This window comes from Apodemus sylvaticus, chromosome 12 (genome assembly GCF_947179515.1).
Source record: "Apodemus sylvaticus chromosome 12, mApoSyl1.1, whole genome shotgun sequence".
Classification (NCBI taxonomy): Eukaryota; Metazoa; Chordata; class Mammalia; order Rodentia; family Muridae; genus Apodemus; species Apodemus sylvaticus.
The window spans coordinates 68,575,286-68,598,238 of record NC_067483.1 but is presented as its reverse complement, the minus strand read 5'-3'; the positions used below and the strand labels follow the sequence as shown (position 1 = coordinate 68,598,238).

Below are 22,953 nucleotides of genomic sequence, written 5' to 3'. Positions count from 1 at the left end.
ATAACACCCAAGCCGTCTGTACTCGAACTGGGACAGGTGGGATGGTGTTGTGATTGAACCCAGCAAGGCAAGGACAATGAGCACAGAATGAAATCCCTGGGCATATTTTCTCCAGATCAAAGCCTTCCTACCTAGTGTTCTCTGGATAATCAGTGCTCGGTAGCAAGATTGAGAACTGCATCTACTGACGGCAATTACTTAGTGACCTTCAAAGTGTAATTATGCAAGCCATTGATCTTGTGCCAGTGACTGTAGCTTGTAATACTCAAGCGGGGGAGGGGAGGGTGTCAGGCTCCGTGTGCCCTTCAGTTCCTGGGGAGCAGACCAGTTTCCCACCTCTGCCTGACCCCACAGTGGGAGTCTTCCCCTCTCCCCATGTCAACAGCACCCCAATATCACTTTGTGGCTCAGTTTACCAGGACTTGTTGTTAGCTGTCAAGAATAGAGAGGGAGGAGGGACAGAGGAGAGGCCACATGGATTTTAGAGCCTCGACCTGAGTCTTTGATCGGTGACCTCCCAAAAGCAAAGTGACATCCTGTGTGGGCCCCAGGGTGGGAACCACCTCCAATCCAATCGCCTTCTGGGATTAAAAGAAATTTGCATTTGTTGAAACGGTTCACAATAGTTTTCTCACCACTAAAAAGCTATGTATCATCCCTTACCCATGGCATGGGAGGTGGCATCGTTTTTGACAGGCTCAGAGGTGGGGATTATGAGAAGCTTGCTTACATCTGCAATTCCCTGGATCTACAGGCAATAGAAATAAAAAGTGGTCAGAAGAGCAGACATCTGATCCCTAAGTGGCTGCTTCCCAATCTTCTTTGTAAAGGCTGCAAGAAATAAACTGAAACTTAGCACTAGGTCTCCAACCGAAGCTGTGTGCGTGTGCATGTCTGTCTGCCTGTTTTCTAGTGTTCTGAGGCAGGAACTCATGACTTAGCCCAGGCTGGCCTCTAACCTGCTATCATCTCTCCCTGACAAACTGCTGGGACTCCAGCATTTACTACACAGGCCCTGTCTGTTTATTTTGAAATCTTCTTTCGTGTTGCGTCAAAGAAATCTTAGGCCAGAAAATTGTCGTTTGCATGTTTATGGAAGCCAAATGAAAAACTTCTACTCCTTGCTTGTAACTGGACTAGAATACCCCCATATGGAAAGAAGAGAATGGCTAGCAAGCCTCGGATAACTTTTACACCTATACTGAAGATCAACTACCCATGACCAGCCTTCCCACTGGCCTCCTGAGATGCTAGGAGCAGAAGAACAGAGATTAAGCCAGCATCTCTAAATATGAATTGTTTCATTTAGTCCTCATATTAGCCTAACAATTGGGCTGCTGCCAGCATCCTCATTGCATTAAGTAGCAAACTAAAAGTCAGAAGAGCGAAGCTGCTTGCTTGATTCTTACATCCGGTAGGTGCCACTAAGCCCTTACATCCAGACTCCAAATTTAAATTTAAATTAAATACACAATTAGCTGTTACTGTCTGAGCTTTAAAACTGCTTGGGGAGCACCATGCAAAACAAATGGGCTCTTTAGAAATTATGCTCCCAGGGCTGGAGAGATGACTCAGCGGTTAAGAGCACTGATTGCTCTTCTGGAGGTCCTGAGTTCAAATCCCAGCAACCACATGGTGGTTCACAACCATCTGTAATGAGATCTGATGCGTTCTTCTGGTGTGTCTGAATACAGCTACAGTGTACTTACATATAATAAATAAGTACATCTTAAAAAAAAAAGAAAAAAAGAAAAATAAAAATAAATTATGCTCCTTACCTGCTCACAAGACTTAGGAATGATGCAGGGTGCAATATGTGTTTCTTCCGTCTTGCTATTGATCACATTGCCATACACAAGAATAATGAATTTCATAGTCACATGATTAAGAGTCATTTCATTATAGCTTGACAGAGTCTCCACATATGCATGATTGAACATCACACACTTCTGAAACTTTAAATCCTACAAGGAGATTACACTGTATAAGTCTAAAAAATAGATACATGATATCAAGAAGGAAACAGTTGCACTGGTCTTGGTTACTTGGGGAAGTCAGATTGCACCTAGATCCAGGAATCAACAGAACTTAGCGTAGCCTGGCTTCTGCAAATGACTTTGAATTTGGTTGCCCTGCCTAATGAAGGAACCTTCAGCTTCACCATGTATTCCATGTGATCAGCTATGTGCTATAGGATTTCTAGAGTTAACCAGGCTTAAGACTCATAGGTTTCTTCTGGCAGTAAGCAAATGTCTCACGTGACAACTGAATAAGCAATAATGACCAAAAGCGGAAACCAGAGCAATCAAGGCACTTCATTTGGGCTATATGTGATGGTGGCTCTGAATCATAGACTTTGGAACTGAATGGATGCTTTTGTGGGTGGAATTGAGTCCCCTTTTCTAAAGGTCTTACTTGATGTTCTGACCTTTGGCATCTCAGAATATGTCTCTGTTTGGAAGTAGGGCTACGGAGATGCAGTTGGTGATGAAGCTGTGTGGGAGTGGGAGACAGTTGTAGACAAACTTGGATGCAGGGAGGGCACTCTGTGAAGATAAAAGCATCCAGGTACAACCCACGGAGAAAAGCCTGGAGCAGACGTTCCCTGCTGGCAGGAGCCAGCCTCACTCTCAGGCACTCCTTGGTGTCAGTCACTGGCAACTGGGGTTATTTTCTGGAGGGTATCAGCACAGTACCCAGGGCACCAACAAACACGAGTAAATCAGCCAACATTTTATCTACGATTTTGCAACAAGGGAAACTAAAAGTGTGATATTTAGGCTTGAGAATGCCTGCATATTGATTGACGTAGAGGTGGATGAGAATGTTATCTAACACATGTCTGGGGTGCTAAAAATTATTGGCTGATTATCTCTTTCATGGGATTATTAGAGGAAATAATTCCTAAAATCTTCTCACTATTGCTCTATACTTCTGTTGTTGTTGTTGTTGTTGTTGTATTTTGAAACAAATCCTACTTTCCTCTCATTTCAGTTTTTCACACCTAAAAATATTTGTGTTTGTTTTATTTCTGGTTTTGTTTTAAGACAGAATCTCAGTCTGTAATCGGGGTTGGCCAACTGTTGCTCTTGATCGTCTTGCCTCAATTTCCCTACCCTCAATCAAAAATGAGGTTTTTAAAGCATTGCTTGCCTGACCACGATGTCATTAAATACCTAATAAGTAATTATGAACTCCTTGGTATCATCTAATAATCAGACCACAATCAAGTTTCTCAAGTTGTATAAAATATGATTTAAGACCCAAAGTGCTATTTTTTTCCTGTTTTTACATTCTTTGATCTTGAACAGCCTCTTAGCCCCTCCCCTTCACTAGGTTATTGGGGGGAAAATGAAATGAGTTTGTGGCTAAGCAGAATAAATTAGATTCTAAACTTATCCAGTGGGATCTAATAGACATTCCCTGAGGAGAAAGACTGGGGAGGTAATGATTAGTGTTGTCAACTAGAAAGAATCTAGGGAGGTGACCCTCTGGGCATGCCTGTGAGGGATTGTCTTGATTGTGTTAATTAATATAATCTTTATTAATCAATTAATTAATCGTCATTGCGGGCGGAGGATCCCGAGCCAGCACTGAGTAGAGAAGGAAGACGGAGCACTGGTGTGCACTCACTCCTCTCTGCACCGCTGTGGACGTCATGGGTTCAGCTGCTTCAAGCTCCTGCCGCCCTGATTCCTCTGCCACAATAGACTTTACTTTGAACCATGAGCTAACCATTAGGTTGCAATCTAGCAATAGCTTAATCTAGCTAGATTAAGTGGATTGTACATAAATATTATTGCCCTTAACATTTTATTTCTGACCATTCTCATTTGCATCATGAATTTGCATGGCTTCTGAATTGCAGCATGATTATGATCCTGACCGTTGCCACGCTGTCAGAAAGTCCAACACCCTGGCCTTAACTTTCCTCTCAGGAGGCTCATTCTATACTAGCAATTGTCTTACTCTTCATGGAGAGACAATATAAAAGGCGATAAATCCTAGTCTCCTTACTCCAGAATTTTCCTGAGCATTATTATTGAGGTATTGTAAATGAAACTGGCTGGCTTGGAGGCCACACTCTTTTTAACCCAAGGTTTGTAGTTATACTCTATAAACCTTGTTGGAGGAAAAGTTCATAAACAGGACTTAGTCACCTCAACAAAGTTCCTGAAAGAACTAGAAGATGCATGTTCAGGGCTGTCCCTTAACTTCTAATTAATGATATGCTTTGCTTTGGAAGATCTTCCTAGTTAATATTTTCTGATTTGTTTTTTTTTTAAACAATCTTTCAGGTAGTCTGGAAAGATTAATTGTGATAAGACTGTTAACGGCACAGGGATTCAGGATGAGACAGTAGCTAAAACTCATTTTAACTCTAATAGTTAAAACTCATTTTAAAGAGTCAGACACCACTGTGGGCTTGGCCTAGGAGGTGGTATTATTAGGAGGTATGGCCTTGATGGAGGAAGTGTGTCTCTGTAGGCATGGCTTTAAGGCCCTTTATCCTAGCTGCCTGGAAGTCAGTCTTCTGTTTGCCTTAGAATAAGATGTAGAACTCTCAGCTCTTCCAGTGTCATGCCTGCCTAGATGCTGCCATGCTCCTGCCTTGATGATAATGAACAAAATCTCTGAACTTAAAAACCAGCACTAATTAAATGTTGTCCTTAACAAGAGTTGGTCACGGTGTCCATTCACAGTAGTAAAACCTAAACTAAGTCGCCACCTTCCTTTCTATCTTTGTCTGAAAAATATAAGATCTACTATATCAGAAATTTGGTACTTATCAATTCATTTATATTCTGCTCATATAACTTACCTCACCAGCAATACTTGCTTCAAAATACTGATTTGCAATACTAAGAGCAAGCTTGAGCCATATTTTATATTCTAGAGATGGCCAGAAGACATCAAAACCTTCATATAAATCCTCCAAGGAGATGAAGAAGGCCTGAAATAACAAGGTGCCAGGCTACAGACAGCTAAATTACAGTCCATCATTCAACAAGAAGGTCATCATCTCTCAGAAAGCGAACTTCCAACTCTATGATGCTCTAGCACTAATATAATCCTCTGATATTTAAAAGAATTGGCATTGTGGAAACATTATATAAGAGGATAAAAATCTGCAGTCCAGTGAAAGCTATAAACTTAAAAAAGTCGCCCCAGAGGGACTGCAGAGCTGACTCAGCAGGTAAGAGCACTGGCTTTTCTCCAGAGGACCCAGGTTTGGTTCCCAGCACCCATGTCAGGTGGCTCCCAATCATCTATAACCCCAGCTCCTAGGGACCTAATGCCTCTCCTGGAATAAATACCTACTCGCACACGTGCACGCTTCCACGTGCGTGCACACATGCGTGCATGTACAAGCACAACTACACATAAGTAAAAAAAAAAAAATTTAAAAGCCTTAAAAAAAAAAGGCCCAGGCTATTTATCACTCAACCGTTACGTTGAAGTTTTTGGTTTACAAGCCTGAGATTCAGGAACTGAGCCCTCACAGTAATGAATCCACAGTGCTCCCTACTTACAGTGCCCCTATCCAGAGGCAAACTCTATGTACTCTGTCAGAATTCAAGCTATATGAATTGTCATGAGGTCGTTCAAACATGTGACTAAATACATGCTTTCTCTCCTCTTCCAGAAACAATGTAGTATGATCTGATAAAACACCATTCCTTCCTGCTGTTCCACAATGCCCCTAAGAGTCTGTGTTTTACTCTGTCCCTTCTATCAGCCTCAAACCCTGAAAACAATTCGTAGTAGGAACTTTAGCTCCCTTTTATTGGGATCGTCCACACCAAATGGGATTTCAGGTTACTTACATGTTGAACAAGTAACTTGTTACTTGGCAAGTGAAAAACGAAAGAAAGGGAGTTTTTAAACAAGTGAGTATTGTTACAGAACACTTGCTTTCAGAATGGTGACCATTTCAAACAGAATAGCACCATAAATATTTTTCCCATCTTTATAACATCAAAGGACAGGCATCCTCTCTATTTAATAAGAAAAGCAACACTCAAGGAGATTAAATAACTCATCCTGGCTTTCCTTAGTGAGGATTAACCGATAACCTACAACAGAGCTATTCCGTACCTGCAGTGTAGTTTCACAGATGGCTGTATATTCAACTTCACGCTTAAGCAAACAGCTTAGCTCACCAAGTACGTCCCCACTGGTACAATACTCTGTATACATAATCTTGTACTGTCTCTCAGTCCTCTGGCTTGAGTCTATCCCAAAGGTGGGGGATGAGCTATGTAACTGTTGGGGGAGAAATTATGACAAGGGAAATAAAAAAAAAAGTTAAGTCCCTTGAATATACCAATAGCCTCTACTTTTTCTTATGACTGTTCCAGAGGGAGTCAAAGATTCTTTAATGAAATGTGACTGGAAAGCATTAACTCTCACAAAAGTCATGGTTTATTTTGTATTTCAATACCTCAAGGCAAAGGATTTGCTTATATAAAAAGCAAGACTCTTGCACTAACACTTGAGACCATAAAGCTCAATTCTTAGCACCAGAAAACAAAACAATAACACAACAAAAGAAACAAAAGCCTCGAGACTCTTCTAAGGATTATATAACAAAAGCACACTGCCTCACTTGACTACTTTTATAAAAATTAAAACTAAGTTCTTTACCCCTGTAGTACTTTTTACATACCACTGGCTGGAGGGCCCCATGCTGAAATCTAAAACACCTCAAAATCTGAAATTTTCTGAGGGCTGAAATAACACCACTGGTAGAAAACTCCACACACGGTCTTCTGTGAAAATGGAAATTTTTCACAGTCAAAATGGAAATGCAATAAAAACTCTGTATAAAAGTGTCTTTAGGATACACACAAGAGATGCAAGAAACAAAAATAAATTTGGTGTTCAGACTTGAACATTACTCCAAAGAGATTTCATTATAGGCCAAAATCTGTTTGCAGGTATCAAAAGGACACTGATGAGTTCTGCTGCGACAGGGGGTTAGAAATTGGGATTTCCATGCTGAGAGTAAGGATGAGCCGTCCACAGGATCCCTGATGTCAGAAGACTCACTTTGCAAGGTAAAAGCTACCACCATGCACATATTTCCTGGATATTCTTTAAGTTCTGTTCATTTTTATGGGAAATGCCTAAACAGATTGAGAATTTTCCTCTTCCCATTTATGGACAGAGCTGTAAATAAGTTAATTTTCCCATTTTTATGCTATGTTGTTTTCTTCATAGGCAGTGAGAGACACACCAATACTGTGAAAGGAAAGAGAAAGAGAGAGAGAGAGAGAGAGAGAGAGAGAGAGAGAGAGAGAGAGAGAGAGGTGGTGCATGTCTTTAATTTTAATCCCAGCAACACTCGGGAGGCAGAGACTCAAGGCCAGTCTGGTCTACAAAGCAAGTCCCAGAACATCCAGGGCTACACACAGAAACACTGTCTCAAGAAACAAAACAAACAAATCCTCAGGACCGGATAGCCACAGGTGAAATTCTGGGAGAGACATATCCAAAGGACTCAAAATATTGTCCCTTCATGGGCACTAGCTTTGTTACCAGGGCCTCTGCCCACAGAAAGCCTGGCTCTGGGTTGCAATGGCACCTTCTCCTCACAGAATCATCTGAGTCTCAACAGAGAAATTATCTAAATCAGACTCATCTGTGGGCACGTGTGAGGGATTATCTTGATTGTTTATTGACCAAGCCAGTATGAGGAGCACCATTCACTCAGTCAAACCCTGAACTATGCAAGAATGAAAAAAAGCTAGTTGAGCATAGACAAGGAATGTTGTGTGTTCACTCTCTGCATCAGAGGGCCTCTGGGAGACACATCTTCATTCTGAGAATGAAGTTTTTCTAGAGAATCCTAATACCTAGGACACCTCTTTTACTATACTAAATGTGGACTGAAGAGGAATTTTAATCCAGTGACATGGACTGCTCTGATATGAGACCACATCCAAAGACCTTCTAGGTCTACATGATCCAGACACACTCTGGATTACAGTATGATCTGGCTGGAATACAGACACACCTTTAGTACACACCTTCAATCCTTACTAATGAAGGTAAATTTAGTTTGTAGAAGAAAGAAGCCATGTTTGAAAGTATAATTGATAGACAGACAAAATAACAAATCAGAGAAAGATATGACAAAATGAGTCAGAGATAGGATACACCTAACTCTCAAGAGAACAGCAGAAGAAAAAGAGGCGAGTTAAGAGAACTGCACAGAAACAGACAGAGACACAGAGACACAGACACTCACACACACACACACACACACAGAGAGAGAGAGAGAGAGAGAGAGAGAGAGAGAGAGAGAGAGAGAGAGAGAGAGAGGCAGTTTTACAGAGACAGGACACAGGTGAAGACAGAACAAGCCAGAATGTAAAGGAGCAAGGAGATTAGAACATACTGTCAAAGTTAGTGAGAGGCCAAGCAGAGCAATTCAGTGAGAAGCTGAGAGAAGCCAGATTGCATTAGTCATCTTGGAAAGGAGTTTGAGCTGGAACAGCTGACTTGAACTAGCCAGCCAGAGTTCAGAAAGAACTAGAAAGGGTGAGCTTACTCAGCAGTAAGCCTCCAAGACAACTCTGATCCTACGAATAAAGTTGCATTTACGGTGTACGCATTTAACTTATTTTGTATATTATGCCCTCTTCTTTTATCCTTCCACTGGAAAATGAGTTCCAAATGAATCAAGATATTTTTAGGGGGCTGGAGAGACGACTCAGTGGTTAAGAGCACTGACTATTCTTCCAAAGGTTCTGAGTTCAAATCCCAGCAACCATATGGTGGCTCACAACCATCCATAATGGGATCTGACACCCTCTTCTGGTGTATCTGAAGACAGCTACAGTGTACTTACACATAATAATAAATAAATCTTTTTTTTAAAAAAGATTTTTTTTTCAGTTTTGTCAGTCCTGTACCTAGAATGATCAGTGCTTGCTCGTGAGAGTAACAAAGTCCACATCTGTTTAATCAATGAACAAACTGTCTGAAATCAGACACTTGGTATTACATTGTCTTTATATTAGACTCACCACAGCACTTTATTTTCTCAGTAAGTAAAATGTCTGAAATACTCATTTTAAAATTTCAAAGCCTAGGCTAGAGAGATGGCTCAGTGGATAAGAGCACCTGACTGCTCTTCCAAAGGCCATAAGTTCAAATTCCAGCACCAATGTGCTGGGCAGTGGTGGTACACGTCTTTAATCCCAGCACTTGAGAGGCAGATACAGGCAGATTTCTGAGTTCGAGACCAGCCTGGTCTACAGAGTGAGTTCCAGGACAGCCAGGGCTATACAGAGAAACCCTGTCTTGAAAAAGAGAGAGAGAGAGAGAGAGAGAGAGAGAGAGAGAGAGAGAGGAGAGAGAGAGAGAGAGAGAGCTCTGATACCCTCTTCTCATGTCTGAAGACAGCTACAGTGTACTTACACATAATAAATAAATATAAATCTTATTAATAAATAAATAAAATTTGGAAGTCAAATATATTCTTTTCTCTAGGATAAAGTCTTGTCACATAGAGCATCAGCTGGGAATTAGGAATTGATCAGTGTATAGGCCAAGTGGACCACTGTAGTCAGCTGTTGAAGTGCAGGTATGAAGACACAGAGGATTCTTGCTCCATCCCACTACTGAATTCATATTCCCTTTCTCACTCCTCCCTTCCCCCCTCGCCCGTTAAACAGAAGGCTCGCACCGATCAACTGCCAAGTTGTATTTTGATCTTCATTCAACTTGACCTCTGAGTTGCAGCCAAGCCCTTTGCCTGAACTCTCACTCAGGTAAACGAGTCCAAATGCCTACTGCTTCCCATGTCTCAGCATCTTCAAGCCACGAATTCCTCCACTTTGTTGTGAAGAATAAGTAACAACTCTGAGAGCGCTTCGTAAAATGGGAAACACGGTCAAGTATGAAGTGCGACGTTGTGTCTCAGCTGTCAAACTTAACTCTGCAGAAACGGCTTCATGTGGGAGAGACTCACAATTCCAAACTAATCAGCTCCAAAACTTACCCGGACGTTACAACTATACATTCAAAATGCATTTAAAAAAATTTAAAAGCCAGTTCTTCTTACACTCGCCATTCCTGAAATAATTAAGAAGATTCCTTGAGGCATTTCACCTTCTCTACAAATGATATCCCCATAGTCAAAGTAGGTGAGTTTGGTTCTTTCCTGAGTGAAAAAAATAAAATTAAATAGGGGGAGAGAGTTAAACCCTAAAATGTCATAGACCCCTTGTCTAAACAGAAATAAGATTTTAAAATTAAAAATACTTTTCAAGTCACATAAACATAAAAACATATTCTTGGGTTGTCCTATATAACATAACACACCAACTTTGAGCAATAATAGCAAAGATTTTGCAATTGGTACTTGCACAATAAATAATGCTAACACCCTTGTAAATGTTCTGGAGATGACTGAGCAAATGAACAAAAAAAGTGTTTAGCCCTGTCTGGGGCTTGGGCTGTAAAAAGCAACCTCAATTCTTCAGAATGCTTTCTCTTTGTTTAAGTTAGCTTTCTGATATCTTCAGCCCCCAAAAGACTGAATTTAACTACATCTCTGTTTTTTGATATGTTTTTATTTAGTCATTGGTTGGGGCAGAGGAAAATGTTTACAACAAGCCTGAGCCAGAACAGAAGACATTATTACCTTGAAGAACTCAATGAGAACATCCTTATTTTCCATCCAAACGATGTTGGGAAGGTATTTGTCAGGGGTAGGAGGTGGGATTGCCATTGGAAAGTTATTCAAGGCTTTTATTTTTGTAAGAAGTACCTAAAAATGAACATTCAAAATTATGGTGATTGTTTTTGTGATAGGACATGGACTTGAAGCCAAAACCAAGGAAATCTAAATAAATTTCTGTTGTGACTCAGTTTCTCCCCTCGTGTGTATTATACTCTGTTTGTCCCTACTGTCTTCTTCCTGTTTTCACTTGTCAACTCAGATCAAGCTTACCATCTTTAGAATTTAATTATGACATCCTACCCTGTCTTACAGACACACACACACACTCATGCACACACCCGCACGCATGCACACCGGCACATGCACATACACACATAAAATTGGTCTCCTCCCTTTACTATATTACTATCTCTGTGGATCCCCACTCAGGGAACTAGGCAGTACAAACTCCACCAGCAGATAAAGCTGAAGAAAAATCAAAAACCACATCTACTGAGTCCAGAAAACAAGGCAGAGGAGGATTTCACAGGCATAATCCTGATAAGAGCTAAGGAATCTGAAAAGCTTTCTAGATCTTTCTTTAAGTCCTTTCTGGAGGCCTGACCACACACACCCAGTCCCTTCTGCGTTCTTTTTATAAAACTGCTGGGCTGACTTCTTCACTGAACTTCGAGGCCGCTGGTGTCTGTCACTTGCAGTCAGGTTGTTCTAACTGCTGGTGCCTGCCAGGAAACACTGGCTCTGATGGCCACAAGCATTAAACATGCTGCGGGGAATCACATGTGTAGCACCCATGGCTTTCTCTGATACATCTGAGCTGGCAGAACCAAACGAGAATGGAACTGCATCATTACCTTGTTCATCTCGATGCCCTCATGCTTGTCAATGATGCCTCTTGACCAAAGAAAGGTGAGGTTTTTCAGGGCTTTGGCAATCACGTTGCGGATTGTCTGCTTTGTCTTCAGAGCTATGACCACATCACGGCCTTCATGCTCTATGAGTCCTGGGAAAAATCAAACTTGATGAGCAGTCTTTGCAATAGCCACAATAATGACTCACATTGCATTAGAATATCTGTAGTATTTGTAGAATAGTCATTTGTTCTAGCTGCACACAGAACCCATGAGGCTGGTAGGATGAATTTGCATCCCCATTATATGGATGAGAAAACTGAAAATTAGCTTCCCTCACGGCTAACCCACTCACACTACCTTATCCTTGTGGCATCTCTGACTGTGTCTACATCAAAACTCATTTCTCTAGAGTATGGGTTCAATGTCTCTGCCTTGTATCCTTTGTTGGTTGGATGACAAAAAGACTTTTGGGAAGACTTAGATGGATGGGTCTTGTGAGATCAAGTGGAATATTCATTCCCTTTTAATAAACATAGGACATCAGGAATTAGACTCACACTGTCATCTTTATACTGAGCATAATCTCTCAGTGTAGGTATGGAAGGTACCTACACTTTTTTTTTCACTAAAATGAGTTGATCAGTAAAATAAAGGGTATCTACGATCTAGAGGATAGGTTTTAGTACCAGATCTACCAGCGCTAGAGATCTGACTGCCACTTCTTAAGTCATGTGACCTCAGGCAAGATAACCACACTAAGGACCAGTTTCAAACACTGATAATAAAGATCATAGAAGAATAGTATAAGCCCTACAAGTAGTGTTTATAAGGATTAAATGGGGAATGTATATGTATATGTATATATATATCATATATATCACTTTCTAGCTCCTACTGACATTTCCATTCCATAACCACTCACGGGAGCCATATGGAAACGAACACTCCATTAATCAGGACAAAACTGAGAAAACTTCATAATATTCCATACCATCTAAGACACAGCATCATGCTACACTAGGGCCTGCATTTTTTAAGAGAAAAGAAGTTAAAACCTTCTGCTAAGTAAATGGCAACAATGGGTTTTCAGTTTCTTGGAACAGCACTATAATCTTTTGGTGTATCCTATCCAAGCACAGACAGCCATTAGACTGTTCTTTCTGCAGTGATCTCAAAACCGTGTCGCCGTTAAGTCCACATGGCGTCTTACAGTGTGACTGTGAGTTGAAAGTGGCCTTTATCCCTTTTCTAGTGTCTTCCATTTATTAATGGTCTACCTTCGGCCACAGCCATGGCCTGATGCTTTAATGCCCACTGAGTCAGTGGTCACAAGATGCTCAGCATAGAATCCTTGAGCTCCTATCATCTCCTTCAAGTAAAGCAAATTGAATACTGACACTCAAACAAAAGTAGAGTTTCCTGCAACCCTACTCTCTGGGAGAGTCTTACCGAAGAGGGAGGGGGTAGAGTGGGGTGGAAGGGGGTAGAGTTGGTGGGAGTTTCTACTTTCTGGAGTCTGCTGGATAAAATGAGGCAGAACAACTTCTTGTCAAAGACAACAATCTTCATGTGCCCTTTCCTAAAAATCTTAAGGACTCTGAGCTGGCCATCTAAACACACAGCACTGCATCCGTCTAACCTTGCTATCTTAATAAGCACCCCGGCTTTGAGCCTTCCCTACAACACCCACAGCAGCTGACGGGATCCCTCCCCCCCCCCCACGCCCCATGTTCTGCAGTGATGTCCTTCGGTAACACTCAGCCACTCCACCAGAATGCCAGAATCCGCATCTACCCAGCACTGCTGTTCCATCTGTGGACCTTCCTTGGGACCAGTAAATACTGGTTGGATAAAGGAATGGATGAGAACATGAAGTGGAAGACTTCACAGCCTGAAGTGCCCTTTGTGAGGCTCGAAGCAGAGTGAGGAGCTTATGGTGAGAATAAGACATCCCCAGAGCAACAGAGCCCCCTCCCCCCAGCATCTGTCAGGAAAAGGCTCGCAGCAGGGAGACAGGAGCTGCAATCATCCCAATTACAGAAGAACAAATGCTCTCTGCGGGAGGGCTGGAGAACTTAAATCACAGAGTATGTACACACAACCATGCGTGGTTGGGTTCTCCAGATACTTCTTTGGATTTGGGGGACATTTTTCTTCCCAGATCTTTTCCCTCTGCTGTGGGCTGAGTTGTGGCATGCCAATGTCACACAGTGAAGCTCAAATCCACAGTGACCATATTTAGAGAAAGGGCCTTAGCAGAGGTGATGGGATTAAATGATGTTGCAAGGGTGGGGCCCCCACCTTGTGAGGATGGCCCTCACTAGAGAAATTGGCACTGGAGTCTCTCTGTGTGTTCAGGAAAGGTCAGATAGGTCACAGTAACCAAGCAGTCATGTTTGCCCGGCTAGAAGCCAGTCTTCACCAGAACCCAACCTTGACAGCACTATCATCTAGGATTCCAGGCTGTCATAACCACAAGAAAACAAAACCAAAGAATTATGCAAAAATAAAACAGGAAACCAAATGCTCCAGCCACTTACCTAGTTCCCTAATAGCCTCTCGTTTGTTTCGTTCTAAAATGTCATATAATTTCTGTAAGAAATTAAGAAATGGTTCTCGTTACACCAAGGACAGTCCTGGCTTTATCGTCTGATTAAAAGTTAGAGATGCAGGACTACAGAGGATCTCTCACTTAGTGTGATTAGGGGCAGTGTTTGTCTTCCGGGGAGTTCCAGTGCAATTCCCCTGGGACTCAAATTGCACCGTGTCGCATGGCTGACCCGGTGGCATGGCTGATCGTGTTGCACAGCTGATATTTTGTATAAGTGCCATGCTTTTCTGTGACTTTCATTGGCTAGGAAGGAAGGAAGGAAGGAAGGAAGGAAGGAAGGAAGGAAGGAAGGAAGGAAAAGTACTCAGTACCCTACTGTGCACCACTGAGACTTCTCAAAGGCAGACACCAATTTGGAGCTGTGCCCAGGGAAGAGCTATTTGGGGATCTGCTCTGCTGAGAGCACAGAAACAGGAGAAATGTGTGAGCATACCCCAGAGTGAGTTCATGCTCCCTGACGGCCACTCCATGCGGGGCAAACACACCACACCGTGTGGTTGCTTTTTCCAGTCATATGACAGAGACTGTGGGGCATGTTTTGTTTTGTTATTGTGTTTTACCTTATTTTGTATGAAATAGAATCTCATACAGCACATTCAAATGTATCCACACACATACAACCATACATTCACACACACACACACACACACACACACACACACACACACACACACGAGAGAGAGAGAGAGAGAGAGAGAGAGAGAGAGAGAGAGAGAGAGAGAGAGAGGGAGTTCAGGCTATTTTCCAAAGCACTTTGTATAACAAATATCAGAACCCATTTGACTACTGAAATCTGTCTGTTGGTCAAATACATGACAAGCTGATCTTATAAGACATAAATACACTTAAGTAAGGTCATTCCCATCCACACTACCACCTCCAAAAAAAAAAAAATAGCCACTGCCTGTTTCTTACCCGATAGATTGATTCACGTCCAGAAATTTGCCTTATCAAGAGCTTGGCATCTTCCTGACTTTTGACATAGCCTTTTGTGATACTGTACATCAAGCTGAGGCTCTTTTTGATCTGAACATCCGCCAAGTTTATTAGTATTGGGATTATAATCTGGAATGATGGGGGCAGGGAAATCATACATTTCGTTAAGTACTTTCTCGTGAGGATGTAGTTTACAATGCTTATGTGCATGCACATAAATAGCGGTGAGTGTGGGTATGGGCTACAAAACAAGGGAGGAGGCCACAGGAGGGAATAAAAGGCCTGGAGCAAGGCAGGGAGGGCAGCAGCACCTGGGGCATGAAAATAGAAAGGAGGTTGGTGCAGGGGTGGGTGTGCTACAAGAAGAGGGAGAAATAGAAAATTAATTTAAAAAATTCTAATTTTGCCAGGCAGTGCTGGCACATGCCTTTAATCCCAGCACTTGGGAGGCAGAGGCAAGTGGATCTCTGAGTTCGAGGCCAGCCTGGTCTACAGAGTGAGTTCCAGGACAGGCAGGGCTACACAGAGAAACCCTGCCTCGAAAAACAAGCAAACAAATAAACAAATGTAATTTTATTTGAAAATCCCATAATGAAACCTAATTAGTGTATGTTAATTTATTTTTAACAAAAGGAAGAAAGATAAAAGAAAAAAAAAGAGAAAGGAAATAAAAGGAAGAATAAAAAACATCATCTCCAGCAGAGGCTCTCAGAATGTCACCCATAGGCCACCCAAAACATGCAGGGACTTCCCTGAAGTCCCAGGTTATAATGTCAGGCACTGTAGGGTGCCATCCAGCAGGGCCTGATTCCACACACCCTAAAGAAGTTAAAGCTTTATGAATAAGTGACTCTGTAGGTGGAGTCTCTAGCATGCCCTGTCCCTCAGTCTCTCTACACTTCAATTTCAGAAAGCAAACTTCATGCCCCAGAAACCTGAGTAACAGCTGGAAGAATATACCCCCCCCCCTCTGTGCACCACGCAAGCCACGTTTTACATTTATCTACCTTAGACTGAGGCCAACTAGTCAGTGCGGGGACTTAAGAGAATGAGGCCTCTTGTACCCATTCTCTAGTCACCGGCTTTGTGACCTTCAGCAGGTTACCTGTGGCTCTGAGGATTCCATTTCCTCCTGTTCAAAAATGGGTATATTATATAAGGCCCAGAAATCCAATGGAGCCGCTGCTCCAAAGCACACTGTCAATCACGTGGCTACGGGACTTCCCACAGAGACCATGCAGGGTCAGAGCACAGCAGCACTTTGTGAAAGACTCGATGTTAAGAGGAGAGAGAGTAACAAGGAAATCGTATCATGGTGAAGGAACTCAAGGAACAGAGTAAGACTTTATTGGCTGCCATTTGTGGGTAGAGGGATCTTGTTTAAAGAAAATGTTTTCAGAGCTTTCCTCTGTGATACACGATCAACCCACTGAGCCGACCATTGACTCCTAAGGCATCTAAAATAAAGATCTCCAATATTCTCAGTCCTCAATGAAGCTTCAATGAAGCAGTCTATGTTTACTTTCAAAGTCACATTGGACTGAGTCTAATTTTTAGGGTACCAAACTTTATGTAGAAGTCACATTTACCTCACAAGGCTACTTTAAGGCCTTACCTGGATAAGTTATATTAATTAAGTGTTTTCCCCAGTTTCTGGTAAAGAGGAAATGCTTAATTTAAAAATCCAAATATGTAATAATAATATTAATTTCTTAAATACTCTTTGTTAAGATTTTGGTCAGGCAGTACAAGACACGGGCCTAACTGATAGAGAATTGCTGGGTGCATTCTCAATAGATTTGTGCTGTTTAACAATCTCCCCTAAAGTGAAACAGTGTATTCTGGGGGAAGTTCTCTTTAAGACTCAGAAAGTAAACCACTCACAAGAATCAGAAAGTCCCTGAAACTTACAAGGGTCACAAGGCCTCTTCCCGAAATTACACAACAGTAAGGAATGCTGGGGAAAAGAAACTGACCCACTTCCTCTGATTCACCAATACTCTGTAAAAAACCCCTTGCCCATATTCCTGTTAAATACCCCACCCTAAACTCATAGGTTTGCCAAAGTGGCCTGTCATTGATTCCTGCTCTGAAATGTACAGATGATTTCTTCTTCTTCTTCTTCTTCTTCTTCTTCTTCTTCTTCTTCTTCTTCTTCTTCTTCTTCTTCTTCTTCTTCTTCTTCTTTTTGGTTTTTCGAGACAGGGTTTCTCTGTGTAGCTCCGGCTGTCCTGGAACTCACTCTGTAGATTAGGCTGGCCTCGAACTCAGAAATCCACCTGCCTCTGCCTCCCAGGTGCTAGAATTAAAGATGTGTGCCACCACCGCCTGGCTTACAGATGATTTCTTTTAACATCTCTCCTCAAAAGTCACACAACAATTTGGCTTACACAAAAACGCACCAGCAGGGGCCTGGAGAAGTAACTCAGCACTGGCTGCTCTTGCAGAGGTCTGAGATCCATTCCCAGAAACCGCATGGTGGCTCTCAACCACCTATAATGTGATCTGGTGCCCTCTCTGGCATGCAGGTGTACATGCAGATAGAGCACTCACATTAAATGATTAAATCTTAAAAACAAAACACCGTTAAACCCTTTTCCATCTTTAAATTTTTTTCATAGAATATTACTTCTAAAATAATTATCTTGCACAGGGTGTGGTGACTCATACCTTTAATCCAGCACTTGGGAGGCAGAGGCAGTGGAATCTCCAAGTTCAAAGCCAGCCTGGTCTACAGAGCAAGTTCCAGTAGAGTCAGGGCTATGCAGAGAAGCCCTCTCTTGTGCATTTATGTGCACAAGACATCTACTTAAAAACCGATTGTCCCGATGAGTTCTTTCAAGCTGTCCTAGTCTCACTACTCCTCTCTATGTCTACACAAACTATGTGAAATGCAGTTACGCCTATGTGAGGCAAATACCATAGAATCAAAATCATCCCTTTCAGTAGATTTTGCATATACAACACTGCAGAGCAATTCTTATGAACACTAAATGTGCATCACTAATAATAATAAGAAGCAAAATTTAAAACAACTAGGCTGACAGAAGAGAGCAAAAAGGATGGGGTGTAAAGCTGGGACATAGAGCCCGGGTCTCTGCTCTCATCTGCTGTGCCTGGAAAACCCTCGGTGAAAGCAAGATGTAAGTAATGGCAAAAGAGCGTGAGGGGGCAAACCAAGCAGGCGGCCATTCAGGGACATTCCAGAAGAAGCAACTCCCCCTCTCTCGCGTCTCTCAACGCAGTGAAACTTAGTAAATCGCCTAGCAGACCATGCAGAGAAACAGCATCTCAGCATAAGAAGCCTTACCTTGAAGATGGGAAGAAACCTAATCACTCTTAAATATCCTATCACCACCGTAAACTGGATGAGAACCAAGCTGTCTGGTCTCAGCTTGACAAAGTACAAGCACAATATATCCACGATTCCCATGACTATGATGAAAAAGTCCAAAGTATTCCAATTCTGATGAAAATATTTCCTTTTTAAAATTAGTATCTGTTTATAAAAAAAAAACGAAGAGTATATATTACTCCTTCACAGCTATGTTCTGACAGAGGGGAGAAGGAAAGACTTAAAATTGTAAGTCAACTAGAAATGAGTTGTTTTCTAAATGTTATTTTCTGTGTGTGTGTGTGTGTTCACCCGAGTGTGTGTTTGTGTGTACTACATGTGCGCAGGTGCCCAGGGAGCCTAGAAGAGAGCTCTGGATCTGGAGTTACAGTTACAAGTAATTGTGAGTCACTCACTCAGTGTGGACTCTGGGAACTGCACCTGGACCCTCTGTAAGAGTGGTACTCATTTTTAACCACTGAGCCATCTCTCCAGCCCCTGGTGCTGTATTCTAAAAGCTGAATTTTAAGCTACTTGTCTGGAATTCCCCTAAACTATTAATTTTCCACATTAAAACATTGAATGTGATTCAGTAGTTTAAAAGCAGTAAACAAGTTTGCTGTAAGGCTATTCATAATGAGGCATGGTAAAGTATGGGCCCTGAGCTATCTGGTCTGACCTGTGGCTCTCAAGCCAGTTCATCTGCATTTTTTATACAATGCATTATGGGAACGTTCTGCATTATTTCAGGAAGAATTTAAGGGAGGCATCTATATCTGAAATTTTCAGATTTTTTTTCACCTAATCCTTGGGAGTCTCTTTTATGAGACTTAGCTGAGGTCCAAGGCTCAGACTAAGGGTGTTATCATTCCAGGATCCTGTAATAACAAATATCTTCTGGTATCAAGTATAATAAAATAGCAAAAGTGGATTCAAAATGTCTGAACTATTCTTTTTATACAACATATTTCTATTTTTCCACAGTACCTTCAGTGCTGACTCTAATGCATATAAAAACATAAAATAGTAGTTTATGGATGTCAGTGCCGATACATTCAACTCTCTTGCAATTGGCCACAAATGTATTATCATAGGGAAAATATACATTACTGTTACAACATGTGTTGCATATTCAAATTCTTCTGAAATTATAATGCGATAGACAAAAATCAGAAATCTATTATTCCTGGAAAAGAAGAAGACCAAATAAAATATTAGATCATTTAAAGTATAACCAGTAAGCAGGGAAGTCCAACATCTATCTAAACATAATATGAAATAATATGAAAAAGATAAGTAAAAATAACAAACACACAGCAGGACGTGGCGGCATAATGCCTTCAGTCCCAGCATCAGGAGGCAGAGGCACTCAGATCACTGAGCCCGAGCCCTGCCTAGTCTGTGCTGCGAGTTCCGGGACAGCCAGGGCTAGACAGAGAAACCCTGTCTCAAAATAACTGAAACAATAACAAAAACACCATACTCTATATAGAGGTTATAATAGAGGAGCACATGGGGATGACTCCATTAATGTACATAATAAGTCAAAAGCAAGAGGCACTCTTAGAGGAGAGTGTGTTATTCATTGGCATTGTTTAAAAACAGGGAAGATATTCAATAATTAGCTTATTCATTTCCCACAACTTTCTAGTGCACTGAAAATAGAGCAAAAGGGCCTCCCTGGTGTGAAAGTTGTTTCACTTGGCCTGCTTGACTGGATGAAGAAACACCACGTGTGTGCCTTTCTCTCCTTATGTCTTGTTGTCCAGGAAGCTCCCAGAGGCTTGCTGAGCTCTTGCTTACCCAGTAGAAATAGATATTCTAAATCCTTATCAGTAAAGACAATACCCACTCCTCCGGCTACAGTCTACAGAACACCGAAGGAGGAAGCTACGCCTGAACTGGAGGCTTCCTCCCTGCCAGTGCACATGGATAGCGGTGCAAGGTGCAGGCTGTCAACAGAGACACAGCAGCAGCAGCCAGTCGGTCGTAGACCTCGTGTTTCAATGCTCTGTGGCTTACCAACATACGCCCACTGGCTCAATAACAGCATGAACGTTCTCAGAGAAACAACCACGTCTCAGTGAGATTTGAGGGAGACTTGAGGCAGGTGCCCCCCCTGATGGAATACGTGCCTGCCCAGTAGAGCTGGGTCAAAAGCCCATGGCTGAGGAGCACACAATCCTTATGGCAGAATTGTAGCTGAAGTAAAACTGCCTTCCGAATATGTAAGTGTATGCCCGTATAGAGCACAGCGAGCTTCCACCAGAGGAACGTCTTTTACAGAGGACCAGAGTCAAAGCAGGGACTCCTAACTGTCGCGATGATGAGATTAAGGCACTGCCGAGTACTTGGCCGCAAACAGGACATTTATGCCAGCGCCTCTGAGGCCCAGAGAGCCATCTTGGAAGAGGGCGTGCAAGGATTGTGGGAACCAAAGGAAGAAGAATGTGGTAGAGAGTTATCTTCAGGATATGATGTGGCTGTGGCAACCAAACACACAATAGGTGTGACTGAAGGAGAGAAGGAGGGAAAGAGGGAGAGGATAGACAGACAGACAGGCAGGCAGACAGACAGACAGACAGACAGACAAAAAATCATCTCTACTTAGGTCTGAGCAAGCAGACTTCTCCCAATGCCATTCCTCCTCTGCCATGGTGACCTATGCCTGCTCAAACTTTGAGCCAAAATTATTCTCCCTTGAGTTGCTTCATGACCAGTATCCCCTCACAGAACGAGAAAAGAGACATGTGCTCTCAAATATATGTCAGGATTCCAGGAGCTGAATTTTTTATGTTCTCTCTCAATGTATTCAGTGGAAGAAAGCAAAAACTATTCCTGGTATGTTCTTGTTTTGACATCTACTGTTGGGCGGGGGAGGGGGAAGGTTGTTTTCCTGCTCTAAAAATTATATATAAGTTCATAATCTACACAGAAAAGAGAAAAATCTACCCAAGCTAAGCAAAATGTGTATTTTATAATATTTTGGAGTGTTAGGCATTCTTAAGGCAATGTTAATGTTTTGTTAATTTTAGGCATCGACGCTATATTATTAAAACAGACTACACTGTTCCACAGATGAAGTTACACGGAGCTAGATTTAGCCATCGTGGATGTGGCTTGCCCTGACCCAGTTCCTTGACCCAGATGAATACTGCAAGCGACATGGTTTATAAGCAAGCCCTAAGATGCTATCAGTTTCTTTAACAAGGGTATCAAGGCAGTTGCTAAGACAGAATAGAAAATTACACTTAACCTGCAAATATCTGACATAAAATTAGTTTGAAGGGAGGGGTATTCTACTCTAAGATGTTGGAGTGGGGATAGTCTGTGTATGCCACTATAAAAGGTTCATGATACTTACCCAGGTACAGTAAAAAGTACCCTTTCTTTGTGATATTCCAAGTAAGTTAACATGTTTTTAAACTTTATAAGCCAACTTCTAGCTCTCACGTAAGTTGAAACATCAGAAATGCTCATGAATCTAAGAGAGACGTGCATACGTATTATTTAAAAGTGTCTTGGTTGAGACAATAAAAGGGAGAAGATATACAAGTGCAAATTAATGTGAGCTTACTGAATATTCTTAACCCTTAGCTCCTACACCCACTCACCTGTCCACCATGGTCATGTTTCAGTGACATTTTTAGCCTGACACTCCTGTGTCCTTGTTCCTGGATCTATTCTGACCTGAGACAGAACCCAATTAAAGGCCCTCCAGACCGCCCTCTTTGGAGTTCTAGAATCAAGCTTCTTTTTGTTTCATGATGTCCAACCCGAAAGGCCACTGAATGCCCCAACTTTCCCAAATGCAATCCCTGGGCCAATGATAGGTCTCCCTCAGAGATCACCAGACTGTTGAAACAGTAATGTCCCCTGGCTGGTATCTCAGAGTGTCCATCCACCAATGCTTGTCAGGATAGTAACCAGATATTGATACATCTCTAAGACGCTGAATCTTTCCCACAAGACTGCACTGCGTCATTTAGGCCAATTACCCCAGAGCTCACTCTGTCCCCAGAGAGCAGCGTTTGAACAAGATCTAGGCTTCTGAGCCTTTTCTTATAAAGTGAATTGATTAAAAGCAAAGTAATTGTAAGAGCAATCAAAGTTATGCAGGTTCTTATCCATGGATTCCCTTGTCTCTTACTTAAGGCCAAATCATCTCCAAACTTATGAAATTAATGAAGTGGGGAGGCAAAATGGAGGGGGCCACTCAAACAAGACAGGTAGAGGATAGGGATACAGACAGTGGTGAGAGTTTACCCAGCATGCTCAAGGCCCTGGGTTCAAGACTCAGCATAAAAAAAGAAAGGGAGAGAGAGTAATAGACAGAGGAAGGGAGGGAGAGAAGGTAGAAGGAAGAGGGGGAAGGAAAAGGAGCAGGAGGGAGAGGAAGAAAACTTGTTATTGGGTGAATGAATGGGCAGGTGAACAGAAGGTCAGACAGAAACAGAAAGCGGAAATGACAGAGCGGTTAATCCAGACATCCAGTTCTCAGTTTGTCCATAGTGACACATTC

General features: G+C 42.0%; 1 protein-coding gene across 1 annotated transcript in view; it reads right to left on the bottom strand.

Moving 5' to 3' along the window:
• Slc9c2 (solute carrier family 9 member C2 (putative)) overlaps positions 1–22,953 on the bottom strand; it is a 59,822-nt gene that overhangs the window by 5,211 nt on the left and 31,658 nt on the right. Inside the window, exons 14-25 of the mRNA XM_052200687.1 lie at positions 21,796–21,915; positions 19,419–19,617; positions 18,408–18,596; positions 15,077–15,226; positions 14,091–14,142; positions 11,551–11,699; positions 10,658–10,783; positions 10,076–10,174; positions 6,100–6,267; positions 4,823–4,954; positions 1,779–1,964; positions 664–748 (exon numbers count right to left, since the gene is read on the bottom strand). Coding sequence (XP_052056647.1) covers positions 664–748; positions 1,779–1,964; positions 4,823–4,954; positions 6,100–6,267; positions 10,076–10,174; positions 10,658–10,783; positions 11,551–11,699; positions 14,091–14,142; positions 15,077–15,226; positions 18,408–18,596; positions 19,419–19,617; positions 21,796–21,915 — 1,655 coding nt within the window. The remainder of the gene's footprint in view (positions 1–663; positions 749–1,778; positions 1,965–4,822; positions 4,955–6,099; positions 6,268–10,075; positions 10,175–10,657; positions 10,784–11,550; positions 11,700–14,090; positions 14,143–15,076; positions 15,227–18,407; positions 18,597–19,418; positions 19,618–21,795; positions 21,916–22,953) is intronic.